At 30.9% G+C, this 15,314-nt stretch overlaps 3 protein-coding genes across 3 annotated transcripts; 1 reads left to right on the forward strand and 2 right to left on the reverse strand.

The window, feature by feature from the left end:
- Window positions 1-688: 688 nt before the first annotated feature.
- Window positions 689-12,118, reverse strand: LOTGIDRAFT_228061 (hypothetical protein). Its single transcript, XM_009045803.1, has 19 exons — window positions 11,741-12,118; window positions 11,023-11,224; window positions 10,660-10,724; window positions 10,428-10,506; window positions 9,998-10,113; window positions 9,480-9,515; window positions 9,306-9,356; window positions 8,980-9,027; window positions 8,746-8,790; window positions 7,641-7,770; window positions 6,966-7,149; window positions 6,696-6,844; window positions 5,944-6,075; window positions 4,740-4,944; window positions 4,034-4,094; window positions 3,564-3,720; window positions 3,127-3,301; window positions 2,559-2,679; window positions 689-901 (listed from the first exon to the last, which is right to left on the reverse strand). The coding sequence occupies exons 1-19, from the start codon at window positions 12,005-12,007 to the stop codon at window positions 860-862; spliced, it is 2,265 nt and encodes a 754-aa protein (XP_009044051.1). The 5' UTR covers window positions 12,008-12,118; the 3' UTR covers window positions 689-859.
- Window positions 12,119-12,411: 293 nt separating this feature from the next.
- LOTGIDRAFT_208523 (hypothetical protein) lies at window positions 12,412-14,480 on the forward strand. The gene is made up of 3 exons (XM_009045804.1): window positions 12,412-12,565; window positions 13,158-13,273; window positions 13,576-14,480. Exons 1-3 carry the CDS (start codon window positions 12,495-12,497, stop codon window positions 14,139-14,141), a joined length of 753 nt encoding a protein of 250 aa, XP_009044052.1. The 5' UTR covers window positions 12,412-12,494; the 3' UTR covers window positions 14,142-14,480.
- A 95-nt stretch (window positions 14,481-14,575) lies between these two features.
- On the reverse strand, window positions 14,576-14,857 carry LOTGIDRAFT_102989 (hypothetical protein; the record flags this gene model as incomplete). The annotated part of the gene is made up of 1 exon (XM_009045805.1): window positions 14,576-14,857. A coding segment is annotated over one exon (282 nt), but the record flags the coding sequence as incomplete, so codon positions are not given.
- Between the last annotated feature and the right edge of the window lie 457 nt (window positions 14,858-15,314).

A 15,314-nucleotide genomic window follows, 5' to 3' on the forward strand; every position in this document is an offset into this window, starting at 1 on the left:
CCTTCCCTTCATATAGTGAAATTATATTCTTGTATCCTTGAATACTCTATGCATTTGCAACTTACTGCGTAATGATGTCAGGCTTTAAAGGCTAGTGCACACGAGAGCTCCCAGCTGAGCAATATTTCATTCGTGTCTCCCAGCTCAGCTCGCAGCTTTCGTCGGTTTCCCCCGCACACGCTAAGATTAGAGCTTTCGTAAACGGGGTGTCGAGTCGTAGACGTCTAAAAATAACTAGATCACGTGACATTCTCACATGACTTAAACAAAATGTCGGACGTCGACAACCCTTCGAATGATTCAGAATATGAAGAAAGTTTACTTCTTCTTTTGTTGTTGCGTCGTCGCCGACAAAGAATACTTGCAAGCTCTTGTAAGCTATGGATACGCCAAAGGATTCAAAGACGCCAAAGATACAAACTCGCATTAACCGATGGGCACAGCCATTTTTGTTCGATCACGTGCTAGCGCATGCGCCCCAGTTCAAAGTTGAAAGCTAAGAGCTTTCGAGTGCGCACACGGTAAGGTATTTTTCATTTGAGATAATTTCCTTAACGCCTCGAATGAAAAAAACCTTACGTAAACTCCGCGCACACGAGAGCTATGAGCTGAGCTGAGAGGCACGAATGAAATTTTGCTCAGCTGGGAGCTCTCGTGTGCGCTAGCCTTAACATCAAATTCATCTAGATATGATATTCAAATATTTATTCTTTAAAATATAAATAACAAAGGTTATTATAAAATATCACAGTAACTATGCTCATATAAGAGTGTGACCTGGCACATGTACATCTAATGGTTGGCCAATAATTGGTGAATTGTCTCCTATATCAACTAATAAAACAAAGTCGGGATTTATTTATCTTAATGCAGGTGGTGTAGATCTGTAGGTTGAAGGCGTCTGAAATAAAATGATAAAATATCGATTTCAAATATGAAAGAAAGTACTATGATAAAATATTTTCACTGTTAAAATAGTGCTCAATACATGAATTGTAAGGTGATGAAAGAAAGTAATTATAAATGAATCTAGATTAAAAAAAAAATAATAAGAATATTTCAGACCAAGTGTTCAAGAACTTTCCTATTGGACTTTAGTCACAGTACTCTATATAAGTATAAGCATCATGCCTTAAAATAAAACAGAAATGATGCTACACTGGGCGATTATTTTCCTTCTGATCACATGAAGCCTTTAATTATGATTTCAGTAGACTTTTATACATTTCATGCATATAGTTTGATAGTTTGCTAAAACAGTGTGATACAAGACGAATATTGATATGCTTGACAGATGTAAGAATGAGATATACAGATATTGTGGTGAGCTTGACGAATAGTTTGTGAATTTACAACTACTGTGAAAGGTTTGACAAATAGTGTGATATTGAACAAAAGTGACACACTGGACAAATACTGTGATAGACTTGAAAGATGGTGTGATACAGGACAAAAGTGTGACAAACATGATGACTTGACAAAAAGTGTGACATACAGGGCAAAAGTGCGACAGACATGACAGATTCTGTGATAGACTTGACAAATAGTGTGATATAGGACTCATTCTTTACATAACTTGTTAAATACAGTACAGATTAGTGAATAACGAATATTTAGTGAATATGAGTGATACAGAGATAAGCTTAGACAAGTGAATAGTTACAAGTTTACTCTTCTCCTTCCTCATACTGGTCATACACAGACTTGAATAAAAATAAAAATTTAGGTCAAACTGCTGTCAAATACAATATAGAACTTGATTTAGTATAGGAAGAAAGAATATTCACAAGTGAGAACAAAACAGAGGTAGAAATTATCATGCAATAGGGTAGGATTAAAGGAAATAGCATTTATTTTGTTTGCAATGTTATGGAAGCACAAGCATATATATTAAGTATTCATAAACAAAAAAGAGGAAGGACTGTTGGGATATATAATACTTTATTTACACAACAGGAAGTAGAATATATAAAGGATCAAGAATTGAATCACAACAATGGACACTGCTAAGGTACTTCACTTACCCTTTACTGTAAAAAAAATACATTTCATTAATATACAGATAAGGAGTACCATAAACGTTTAGGAATATTCTGCAAAATATTTCAATGTCATGAATTATCTAAGCAATTATTCCTCATACATACTGGTGTTTTAACTAGTATTTGAATTAGTGTTTGAACTAGTGTTTGAACTAGTGTTTGAACTAGTATTTGAACTAGTGTTTTATCTAGTATTTGAACTAGTTTTTGAACTAGTTTTTGAACTAGTGTTTTATCTAGTATTTGAACTTGTGTTTGTTTGAACAAGTATTTGAATTAGTGTCTGAACTAGTGTTTGAACTAGTGTTTGAACTAGTATTTGAACTATTGTTTTATATGGTATTTGAACTAGTGTTTTATCTATTATTTGAACTAGTGTTTTATCTATTATTTGAACTAGTGTTTTATCTAGTATTTGAACTAGTTTTTGAGCAAGTGTTTCAAATAAAATCTCAAATTCAGAATAACATTCTGTATAAGAAATATTCTATAAAATGATAATGATTTGCCACTCACAATTGTAGTTCTTGAGGTATGTTTAGAAGTTTCTTTACATTGTAAAATAACATCCAACTCATCTTTCATAATTCCCCATCTTTCTTGCATTCTTTCTTTACGTGAAGCTTGTTGGCTAATTCTGAAAACATTTTTTGCACGTCAACTACTGTTTGTAAATGTTCAATGTTTAATCAAACATTGTAAATCTGTAAGACTATCGGATTGTACTCTGTAACTGAGTTGATATCTTTCAGACAGTCCACACTGCCATTGTTATTGAAAAGATTAGACCTATTTTTTTTCTAGAATTAAGAATTGGAATATTGAAATTTAGTCTATTTATTTATCTTTACATGTTCTTTAAAGGATACATCATTTCACTTCTGATACAACAGTACTAGTTTATCCTAATGACCAACCATGTCGCTTGCAAATTTGTGTACCAAATTGAAGATATACTAATTTTGCTCACATCAAATCAGTGCTTATGGTACTTTTGGTATATTAAGGTGTAGATTAGGAAAATGAATAAATATGAAAAACACAAGGTGTTTCTACAAACCTGAATATAAACAAAAATACAAACCTATATCTGAGTAAAGAGTTAATGCGTTTGTCTAATGTTGGATGAATAACTTCTGTACTTAGTTCTCTTGAGTGTTGCCAGTATGTATCTAATGTTGGGAATGATCTTAACTGATAAATAAATACTGCAGACAAATCAATAAGTCCCCCTTCCTCATTTTTCTCAAAATATGAACCTGGAACATGGTCAAAAAATGGTGACTATTTCTATTGATAATAAATGATAAACCAGTCAAGTAAGGCATTACCACTTAAACTTACTGTCCTAGCTCAATTTTCAAGTTCAATCTGATCATTTGCCTCTGCAGGGAAGTAATCATAGAACTACATATATAGATAAAATCAGATTGCTCAAAGTTGACCTCATTAAAATAATCAATGATAAGCCAATAAGAGTTATCCCCAATTTTAGTTTCAAAGATAGTTAAAGCGGCATACCTTTTACAAACAGCATTTGACCACCAGCACCAAAACAATATATTGGTTCCCATGGTGATGTTAAAGAGTAGGGTTTGGGTAATGTTAACTGACATACACTGTTACCATTGACTACATCTTTCAATATTAAACTACCATCTTTAGATACAACTAACAGCTAAAATAATAATAATTTGCTATTGCTGTATATTATTTTGTCCATCAAACATGAGACATGTTATAAAATATTTCATTATCACTATGTGGCATACTATCTCAATATTTGAGTCACAGTATGACACAATGGTCTTCATAAAGATCAAAATATAATGGTTTAGCCATGTATGTACAGTTAATTAGGCATAAACCAGTGCACATACCTCAATCAAAGACAGACTAAAAACAAATGTTATTGTCATTCTTCAAAAACAAATAATAAGAGAGGAAAGTAAAACTGAACTAAACAGATATAATATATTCTTTATATTTACCAGTTCTGGTACAGCTTTCATTGTCGATAATAAAACTTGAACATCATCATCTTCTTCAGTTCTTAAAAAAAATGTTTCAATTTAATTAATCACAGATATTCAGAGCCCTCATTGTTCGAAAAGTGCATTAATATCTTTAAACATTCATGATGGAAAAATTATCAGCTTTAGATTTACATCTGGTAGTTATGAGGCAACATATCTAGCTTGTGAAGGGTCATTTTATCTTATTTAATATCAACTTCCACAATAATCTGTATATCATTGCCCACAAATGTTCAGACTGTTTTCCACAGGACAATTTTTTATTTGTAAGAAGTTCTAGTGTTTGCAGTAAAAAAAGGAGTAGGGATCGATCCTACTCTTTCACGACAAAATTTTTCGTGTAAATAACTTATCTAATCTGATGCAAGAATTTTGGCAAGCAACGTCAACGTCATATCATGATGACGTATCAGACCAAACAAACCCCAGGCCAACAAATGATTCTGAATAATATCTTTGTTTATATGTTTATAGTTAATATATCAACTTTGATGAATGTTGCTGTTGTGTAGCTGATGGGCAAGAAAACGTCAAAACAGCGATAATGTTGATCTTCGCTGACAGTGAAAATCAAATTTCGCAGAGCGCTTTGATCTTGTGATGAAAAATTTCGCTTCGAGCAAACAAAATCGTCCGGTGTAAAGCTGCCTTAAAAACTTACATGACTTGTAGAGTAACCAGTGTTTGTAAACTAGTATTATATATATACTGACAACCACTAGTAGTTTGTATTAGCAAACAAGCAGTGTTTGTTGTTTTATATGGTGGATAAGATATAGATTCTGTAGCTGATAAGCTGGAGTCCAAAAACTTCAGAAAACTAATAGAACTTTTCTCTTCTATATTAACAATACCCTTTTCAACACCTGAAATTTACCATCACAGAGGCCATACTTACAATAAGTTATTCTTTTCACTACAAATTGTGATGGATTATTATCATTTTTGGGTTTGTAGATCTGAACCAAGGCAAGGATTGTGGCTATAGATTTGCACAAAGGGCAAACAATTTCTCAATGATTTTAATCAAGGAAGCAAAGTCATCACCACTCTCCATACATGTGTAATCTACCGATGTTGTCGGGTTTCTACCGCTTTTGCATGTTGTCTACCGCTCTACCGACGGGACACCCGATTCTACCGATTTTTTGTTTTTTTCCAAATTTTCATGGGACCATGTGCGAGTAGATGCATAATTCTTATGTAAACTCAAACTTCGTTCCATAAAATCGTTTGTAATTTGACTGTAGCCTGTAAACATTATTTATTGTCTGCATAGCGGGTTTACTTATTACAAGTCTTTCCATATATGAAGAGTGTCAAAATGGGAGCGGCATATTCGGTTCAATACTTCGTGAGAGAAAATTATATAATGATCGGACTGGAGATATTTTAGATGTCATGAATTACACCTTTGAAAAAAGTAACATTGCCTGCTTTGTTTTTCAACTTGACAGTAATTTTGATTCGATCAATACTGAAGAATGACAATGTTAATTTTTTCTGTGTCATGTAGGCCTATGATCAATTTAATTAATTGACAAGGCATATAGGCCTAAGGCTTATTTAAAAAGAATCAATTTGTAGTTTCAAATCACAAATTTACCCGCTTTGGAAAAATCTCCCAACTTTTCACCCTATCTCCAGATTTTTCAAGGCAAATCTCCAGATTTTTTTTCTTGACCTGTACACATGTATGCCACTCTCAGTGTTATCTTATGAAAAACTAAGTGAGGAAATGCAAATGATTAGACAAGTGACATCAAAATATTTTGGAAAAATTTTGTGGTGAATATCCAAGCTAAAATATATTCACAACATACCATATTTCATACTCATAGAAAAGGGTAATGTCTGAAACATACCTAAATATCTATCCCACATTACTACAGTACCATTAGATAACCCTATTGCCAGAAAACTACCACATTTGGAAACAGCTGTTGATTTGACTTTATTACAAATTGGCCAAACTAAGTCTGGTTTGAATTCAAAATCTGAAAGAATAACAAGGTATACACAGTTCTTTCAAAGATCAAAAGTTTGAACTTATTGCTGGAGTAGGCAATGTTCTTACTCATGTATAATCTAGGGGTGACAGATAATAATATTACAATACAAAACATGAAATTGGTTTGAAAGGGACAAGTGCAGCATTTCCAGGGGTTAATTTGGACCTTGAATAAATGTAAGTATTCAGAACTACTAAAAACTGTACTAAAATGGCATAATTCCTTTAAATAGACCCCAAACAAGAAATTAAACTTTTTATTTATTTCTCTCTCAAATTTGGGGTATCCAAAAGTTTAACGTCTTGTTGACATAGACACGAAGACATCTTCCGTAGCAGCTGTGCATAGACAAAGGATTATTGAATCTACTGTATACACATGACGTCCGCAACAAATATTCAAAATTTTCGACGGTAAGCCGTGAACATTATTACTGATTAGTTTATCAGAACAATCTATGGCTCTAAGACCAAGGTATTATTTAGTCCTGGAAATGCCACATCTGTCCCTTTAATGTGAAATTTTACAAATTTAAATATATATTTTAAATGCTACTAGACTGTCATATATAGCTATAAGTTTAAAAATAATAACGTAGTATATACCTTTTCCTGTTTTTAATAAAGAATAATGTTTAATATTTGTTTCTCCTGTCCACCATACTATAATATTGGTTGGTTTACCAGTTTGTGATGGTTGTTCTAAACCGAGAGGAGATAATCTACTACTCGGTACAAAATGAAATGTAGGCTGACTGAAAAAATGTACAAATATTATTTTATGTCTTTCATGTCCATGTATGCACTCTTTTGTCACCTTTAAAAGGATATCTCTTTGAAAATAAGGAATGAAATCTATAATATCTTTCAACTTACATTACTTCTGCCTCTTTTTCATCGTCATCTTTCAGATAAGGAAGAAGTTTCTCATTCAAATGATTAAACATGGCATCACGTAGATCTAGATGTGATCCTGATAAAACATGATTTTGTCCTGTACCAATAACTTCACCAGAATCTACTTTCTGACATGCTGATTGTAATGATGTAGTGGTACAAGCTACAATAAAGTTAGATAGATGGAATAATTGATCATTAAAATATTGCGTTTTTAAGATTGTTGATATTCCTGATAATTCTGATATCTATAAAATTAATCTTAGATTTGAAACAAATTGTGCAAGTTGATATCTGTGAAAATATTCTTCAAAAATTCAGGTTTCCTATTCATTAGAAATTTATCATGTCATTTTTCTTTAAATATTGAACAATGAATGATATGTTAGTATATATCTTTATCTAGTATTTAATGTTGGGTACACAGTAGAAAATATAACTGACAATTTCAATGCATTATTATAATCGAAAATAATCATTCACAGCACTGATAATCGATTATTTCAATTATTTTACCAGGCACTAAGCTCATTATAGCATAAATATTTTGTTGGGCTTGGTGATGTCACAAATAATGGATCCATAACAAGTTAATTTAAAACACAAAATCTATAACTGAAATCAGTTTTTTTTATATAAATAAAGATGACAAACCTGTTATAGGAGATGGTGGATGTATCTTTATCACTAAGGATGGTGGTGTAAATTTGGGACTGGGTTTTTCACCTGGAGTTAAAGTTAGTAGAGGTGGAGGTGTCCCTGGTCTAGGTGAGCTACTTCTATTCTAAAAATATTACAAAACAACCATTTAAATAGTCAGTCAGCTAGAGTGTTGTCCATCTCGATCTGCATACCAAGTTGTATATGGAAACACACAATCTAATAAAGATCCTTTCCTATATGTTTCCTATACATGTTTGAAAAACACATGTGTGCTAGAGTGATGAAAAGATATCCTTTCATTATGTTGTTTATTGTGTATAATCAAATAAGAATCTGAAATATAATTGAAACAAAATTGTAGTTCACTTAATTTTCTTCCCAAATAAGATGATTTCTACAATGTTGAGTCTAGATTGGAAAAAGGTTCAACTATAATGTAAGCACTTAAACTTAACAAAGCTCAGGACAACTATATGTGAAATAATATATCTGAATGTCTACTGTATAAATAAAAAAAAATTAAATTTAATCTAGCAGTAGGTATTAAATCAGACTATTAAAATACATGTACTGAACTACAAGATAAACTTTAGATTCTACTTGCAAGATACAAAATTGACAGACTAAAAAAAATATCTATCTTTCCAGAAAAGATAAGCAACATAAGTTACATTACTGAAGTAAAAATATTTGCACTAAGAATGAAGATAAGACAAGGCATTTATTTTTTAATTCACCTCTGTACTATGGGTTAAATGACAGGACTAAACAAATAGCATTATATTAATTAAATGACTAAGATGCATTTTTGTGGTCTGAATTGCTGATGTGAAACCTCCAACATATCTCAATCTGTTTATAATTAAATGACACTTGAGAATCAACAATAATATGGCATTGGACTTTGAATGAATTTCACCAGCAAAGGTTGATTTGATTTGAAAGTCAAACACAATTATTCATTTTGTCCCCTAGAAAATAAGATTATTAATTGATTACGTCTAGATTTGTTGATATTACTACTACTTATGCACTGAAATATGAACAGTTAAAAAATCTATCACCTACTAAAAGTTTAGTTACAAAAAATGCTTACTCGTCCTTTTCTACGTTTCTTAGTTTTTGTTGAAGAATCATCTGGCTACAATAATGAAAGTAGCAAAAACCTTGAATTTGGAAAAGGATTGTCTTTATAATTGTAATATTTTTTCTTGAAATGCAATATTAACATAATCTATGTTGAATATTGGTGTATATTACATTTTGTCAAGAGTTCAGAATTGAAGTTGTAATTGAAAAACTCTATGTTGTGTTATTCTAAGGGACTTACAGGAACAGTTAATAAATTCACCACAGAACTACGCCTCCTTTCTCCAACCTAATGAATAATAATACAAATTAGGCTTAAAACAAGCACTTAACTTAACTCATTAAAAAGTATTTCCACCGTGTCCCAATTATTACTTAACAATGTACTTCATATTTTCAAATAAATTTGATTTAAAAACATTTTTTTTAAAATAGTTATGGGTATTAGGCTAAAAAATGCACTTCTTTCTTCACAAATGATATTATTAAAAAATCTTTTTGTTTGTTTGAAATACTACTAGGTACTAGGTTGAGATGATAGAAATAAGATATTTCGATGTAGCTTACAGTATGAGGTGTTAAAACTTTAACACTGGGTCTCCTCTCACCAACCATCATCTAAATAACATACAATATTATTATAATATACAACAAAATTATTTACTTAAAAAATAAAAATGATCAATAAAGACACAATAAAGTTAACCTGTTTCTCTGTGAAAAGATATGTTCTATAATTACCTGGTTATCAGTACCTTCTACATCTTCTTCTTGTTGCTGTAATATCAAAAGAAAAAAGTTATGTACACAGTTTTCTCGCTAGTAAGCTTAAAAAGTTATAGACCAAATCAGCAAATGGTTCTCTAAATTTAGTGGACATACCACATCCCTCTGTTTTTTTGGGGAAGGGGGGTGGGATTTGATTATCAGCCCTAAAGAGAACTAATCTAGTTTAAGAATGACTAAGAATTTATTATTGAAGTTTGCATTTATATGTACTGTTTTCTTTTATTATTTATTTCATTTTGTGTCCATGGTTTCGAAAGACAGCTGTCACATTAATCAATCAGAATTCTTTGTAAAAACAATTATGATTAAGTTTTATCGATTCTTACAACAAGCTAGAGGTTTGCTTTACATTTATATGGTTATAAAGGGAAGTTATAAACACTATGTACAGTGTCTCAATGCTACAAACCATGAGTATCACAAAATTTCCTAACGACTAGATATCAGTACCGGTACAAGTTGCGGCCTACCTGAGCAGCTGACTGAGCTATAGACTGTAATTCACCTACTACAGTCTCCATTTCACGTAACCAGGTATCTCTTGGTAACCTGTACACTTCTAACCACGTTTCATTTTTAGATGGATCTTAAAAAATACACAAGATTCAACTTTGCTCATATTCAAAAATATATTATGATATCTATTAAAATCAATGTTAAATAGCAAAATATTTCCATACAAAAATAGTAGTTTCACTAAGATAAGTTTATTAAACAAAAAACACAAGATCATTTTGTTACTTTGCCTAAACTTCATTTACAAAAATTCTTGTCCTTATGAAGATTGTATCCAAAACATGAGTTGCAAGTGTGACATGAGCTATAGATAAATGATGTAGACTTAGTAGCAAAACCTTATGTTACTAAGGAGAAATGCTTTTGACCCATTAAATATCTTACTTTCCAGAAATATTCCAACATAATCCCCTTCAGCTGAAGCTTCACATTTTGAAGTAATTATCTTGTTAGTGGCAGATTCCTACAAGACAGAAATATATCAAAAAAATCTAAAAAATAGCCTGTTCAAAAAATGAATTTCAGGATTTTTCAAATTTGAAACTTACAAATCTGTTAAGGGTTCAGTTAAATCAATTCTTGATTAATGGAAGTATAATATATAAGCTTATCTTACCTGTTCATTTAAAACTTTTAACAAGAAAATATGATCCGCTTGAAAAATAAATAACTTGGCAACACCTATATATAAAGATCACGTATTTAATTCACAATACAGAAAGACTAAAATTGCATTTTGCTTCATATCAAGTTCATTCCTACAGAAATTAGCATTTGCAATTTAAAATTTGTCATTATGACTTCTAAAAGTCATCTTCTGTGGGGATTAACAGGGAACAAAATCATAGATTACATGTTTTTACATGCACATAATGCATTTTTATATTTATTATCATAATTTGAGCCAAACACTTCTTTTCATAAAAAAAAAATCTACAAATATTAAAACCAAAATTTAATTCAAATCAAAGAAACAAACCTAATTCATCAATTGTAACAAGTAAATAAGTTTGAACACCAATAAGATGACATTTGATGTGAACAACATCCACCTTCTCTTCCTCCCATACTGTAACAATTGATTGTTGCAAGGCATCTAGAACAATTATACCATTAGACGTACCAAAAAAGACATATCTACCATCCACACTATCTGATAACCCTGTTGCATTATATTCTTTCTGTCAAAAACATATCAAAATAGTCATATTAAATTTATTCAAGATGTGTCCAGGTGTATGAAATTCGACTCATATTCAGAACAGTTAAAACACTTGAATTTCCAATATTCAAATTTCAAAATTCATTCATCAAAAGGCTGACATAATTTTGGCAGATTTTTACTGATCCACCAATGGCACAGAACTGAAAAAGGCATAAAGCTACAAGAGAGCTAAAAATTCTTTAACAAGCTATATTTATAAGGTAACAGTCTGCAATCATCACATGAACCAATTTATTCTCTTTAAGTAAGTTTAAGTCGATCTCGGACAGCAGGAAACACGCTCAGAACAAGTTGGGCTTCATTGCCACCATTATTGTAAGACTTAATCTTATGTCCTATAGTTATCTCATCTGTTCTTGACTAGATCTTTATAACAGTCTTGAATACAGAGAGAACACGGAAATTTGCAATAGAAAATGTTAATTTTTTTTTTACTATATAATATAATATAGGCCTAGTTTCTTCTTCCTACCTCTAAATTCAATTTGACCGAACAATCATAACTTGGTGGTCTAACTCTATTCAATTCCTTAAATTTCTTTTCCTCAACTTTAGATATGTACGTCCATGCTTTTTCAACAACATTATCAATTATTTTATTTATCAACCTGTATGGCTGTGGCAGCTTATCACGTAACAAATCGGGATCTGCAGTAAAATCGTCTTCAATATCAATGTCCGTGATATTCTCCAATGAAGGGGGAGAAAATGAAATATTCTTTCTTAAATAGACCGGCATTTTGTCAGTTTGTTCGACAGTGCTGGGAACGTTTCAAAGAACAAGGTGATAGACATATATCAAATAAAACATTTTCTGTAAGGATAAACCGTAACTAAGTCCTCCATTTTGAAACAAATCCAATCTGACCTTCACCTTAGTCTGAGATTTAATAAAATTGCATTCAGATCTAATTTAACAAAACGAATTTGTTTCATTGTCATAAAAATAACAATATGGATGCACGAGATGGGAAGGATTAATATTTTGATACCTAAACAATCCAACTGTTATTTGGCAATTTCCTTTTTAATCAACATTTCAGGCGATTTTGTTTAAAAATTTCTGAAAGTGTAATGCGACCTTCACCTTCGTCTATACAAGGGAGGTAATTAACAATTCGATACCCAGTCTTTTCCTCGAAACAAAAATATTTTTAGAACTTTCAATTAATAACTTGTAATAGGTCCAATTGACAGAGCAAAGTCCATTTCAATTCATTTTAGAAATGGCTGCAGATTTCTTCACAGGTGTTGTCAAGTTTAACGCACAGACTGCTGGCAGAGATAAATTATGCAGGTAGGCATACTGTCATTTGTGTGAATGAACCAGAGTAGTCCTATTATAGCCTACTCTATGACTATAATGAAATTGGTGGTGTAATATTATCGTATCAGGATTACACAACATAAGAAAATCTCTTACTTTTGTTAGCATATTTGATTATGTTTTACTGATTTTTATGTGTGAATTCGAATATCAATGATATTTTTATGCTTAAATCACCCAGGCCTACCTACACACAATTTCCTCAAATTTGGAGGAGTACATGAACATGAATTGTATATGAAATTTCATTTTTGGAAATACTACTAAACCAAATCCAAATTATTCCCAAAATAGTTAATATTTCATATTTTCATAAATATATTTGAAAAAGAAAACATATCTTTTCTATTAGTTTGTTTGAAGCAGATGTTAACTTGTAATCTAATAATCAATCATCATTTTGAAATGTTAGTTTTTCTTACGAGTAGTATTAACTTACAGAGGACATTAGCTGACTTGAAAGTGAATAACTAGTCACAAGCAAAATCCAGAATATTCTAGAATCTCATTTTTTTTTATTTACTTTCCCATTTATTTTTACTAATCTTTCTTTTTTCTTTAGATTGTGTCAGTATGGTTCCAAATTTGTCTGGTGGAATTTACAAAAGACTGGTCAGAGTGAAGAATTAGTGAAGAAATTGAAAAATTTAGAAGCATCAGTATCCACCACAAGAAAATGTATGATTCTAAACAATTAAAATACTCTCAGATTAAAGCTTTGCGACATATTTTAAAGCAAAACAACTCTCATGATGATTGATAAGAACAGAGGAAGAAATTTCCTGAAGTACACCCTCAATCTGATGTGTACCACCCGACCTTTTTTCACTCGAAAAGAGCTCATCAGGAACAAACCCAATGTGAGATTCAAAAGTTGTGTTAAGTACTGGTCATGAAGATACCAAGAGACTACAATATCTAGGATGCTGTCACTGGTTAAACTTACTTATATAATAATTTTTTATTTTTTTCTATTCTAGTACTCCGTTTTGGTAAAAGTATTGACTTCATTCAAGCAGCCTTGAAAAGTATCCATATTTCTAACACAGTTTGGAAATTAACAATAACACTATCTAAAATTAATCAAGCCTGTTATCTTCTATTTGATCATATAATATATGCTGGAAGGATTGGGGTAGCCAATGTTGATGCAAGAAAATGGAAAGATCTCTCAGCAAGATTTTGGTTAGTTAGTCTGATATTGAATTTAGTTCGAGATTTTTATGACATTTATCATATATTTTTACATGAGGTGAAGTTGCGAAATTCAAAACTCAACAAAAGTTTATATATGAATGGTGATTCCGACCACAAAGATAAACAAAAGAAAATATTAAAGAACTCTGAATTGATGCAGAAATGTGTTTTAGAGAATAAAGCAGTTTGCTTAGATTTAGTGAAGAATACCTGTGATATTTTACTGCCATTAAACTCTTTAAGTAAAATATCTATAAGTCCTGGTACTCAGGGTCTTGTGGGAGCTATTTCTTCCATTATAGGAATTGCTGCTACTTGGAATCCATTATTAAGACTGGTTCCTTCCTAGTGTCTATGTTTAAATGATTTTACACATTTTAAATTTTCAGATGAGCAAATTTTGTTGTTGTTTTCTGAATTACTAATTTGATATACAGCTTCATTGATCAATAACATTTATCTTGTATCATCAATATTCAATTAATTTCATATAAATTACATGTATTATTTGTGGGTGTATGAAAATGAAGAAATACATCAATCAGCTATTGTATTCTAAAATCCTATTTCATATAATAATGGTCAGGTATGTTAACACACCAAAATTTTGTACAAATATTTATACACTATGATTAGAAATTGTTATACATGTCTTGTTAATTTTTATTGATCAATAAATTTTTCAAACACATAATGACACAACTGTTAGTTTGGCAAAATCATACATATATACCACTGATTTATCTTTCATTACCACATTTCTATCTAGAAACAAAAAATTAACTAAAACTTTTGCCTTTTAAATGATTCATTTCTTTTGCGTATTCCAAGTTTTCGTAATTTATTCCAATATTCTCTTGAATTAGGGTCTAATTCATCCAATGGAATAGGTTTTGGATCTGTTCGTAAAGTCCACAACCAATCAGGATATTCACTGTCTGGTTTAAGATCTGGATCTGTGCCATCCACATATATATTAGCTCCACAACATTTTGTCACAAGAATTTTAGGATCTGTTTCTACTTCTAAAATTACTTTCTTCATCTGTGATCCAGATTTCCCTAAAACACAAGTTCAAATTTGATTCAAAATATTCTGTTTTAGACAAAATTTTTAATTTAGTTTATTTCATAATAAACAATGTCAATAACAATTTAATGGATAACATCCAGAAAATTCAGTTGTATCGTAATTTTAAGGGATTTTTGTTTATATAGTCAGTGATTCAAAACCTTACACATAATTGAAATCATTATGCAAAGTGTGTTAGTCATATGCATGGTGTGTTACTGATTTCACACATTCCTCAATAGATCAAATTTTATTATTACCTTGAGTTTTAATTTCATAACAATACTGATACCAGCAGTGATTGTCTTAGATTGACCTATATCATTTGTAGATTTTACTCACAGTGCTTATATGAAGCTGATATTCACTTCTCACAAAATTAATCAGTAAAATTCAATTTGTGCATGTCAACTTCTTGATTAGGTTATTTATGGAATATTTCTGCTTAAAA

The sequence above is a fragment of the Lottia gigantea genome (genome assembly GCF_000327385.1).
Source record: "Lottia gigantea unplaced genomic scaffold LOTGIsca_1, whole genome shotgun sequence".
Lineage (NCBI taxonomy): Eukaryota > Metazoa > Mollusca > Gastropoda > Lottiidae > Lottia > Lottia gigantea.